The sequence below is a fragment of the Eimeria tenella genome, genomic scaffold, assembly GCF_000499545.2.
Source record: "Eimeria tenella Houghton genomic scaffold, Eth_scaff2281, whole genome shotgun sequence".
Lineage (NCBI taxonomy): Eukaryota > Apicomplexa > Conoidasida > Eucoccidiorida > Eimeriidae > Eimeria > Eimeria tenella.
In genome coordinates this window covers 5,487-6,066 of record NW_013542138.1, presented here as the reverse complement: position 1 = coordinate 6,066, position 580 = coordinate 5,487, and the positions used below count along the sequence as shown (strand labels likewise).

The window sequence follows — 580 nt, the reverse complement described above, 5'->3', positions numbered from 1 at the left end:
TGCAGTAGCAGCAGCGTCAGCTGCAGCAGCAGCAGCAGCTGCTGCTGCTGCACGGCTCGGTCGCTGCTGCTCGTCAGGAGAGCCGGCACTGCAGCAGCAACTGCAGCAGCAACTGCAGCAGCAACCGCGGCAGCGACACTAACCGCAGCAGCCGCATCAATTAGAAAGACACAAAACAGCAACAATTAATCCGCTCTAAAGAAGCGCAGTCTTGATATAGCTAGTGCTTCCACACAAACAGCAGCAGCAGCAGCAACACCGGCAGCAGCAGCGGCTGCTGGGATCGGTCTTTGGAGTGGCAGTTGCTGCTGCTGCTCCTTTTCTGTTTTTTCTTTCTTTGCAACGCATCCGTACTGCTGCTGCTGCTGCAGCTTCGTGTACACCCCAGTGTAAGCTAAGGGCTTAGCCTTGCTGCCGTACCCCCCAGCAGCAGTAGTAGCAGCAACGGGGACATCAGCAGCAGCAGCGAGTACAGCACAGCAGCAACTGCTGCTGCAGCTGCAGCAACTGCTGCTGCTGCAACGAACCCACAGCAAGCTGGAGATACCAAAAAGACAACAGATGGGGGCCCCCGCCCCCG

At 57.8% G+C, this 580-nt stretch overlaps 1 protein-coding gene across 1 annotated transcript in view; it reads left to right on the top strand.

Moving 5' to 3' along the window:
* Positions 1-561: 561 nt before the first annotated feature.
* The window catches only part of ETH_00036300 (uncharacterized protein), a gene marked incomplete at both ends in the record, with an annotated part of 1,724 nt that continues 1,705 nt past the window's right edge, over positions 562-580 (top strand). Inside the window, one exon of the mRNA XM_013374765.1 lies at positions 562-580. Within this exon, the coding sequence (XP_013230219.1) occupies positions 562-580 (19 nt within the window).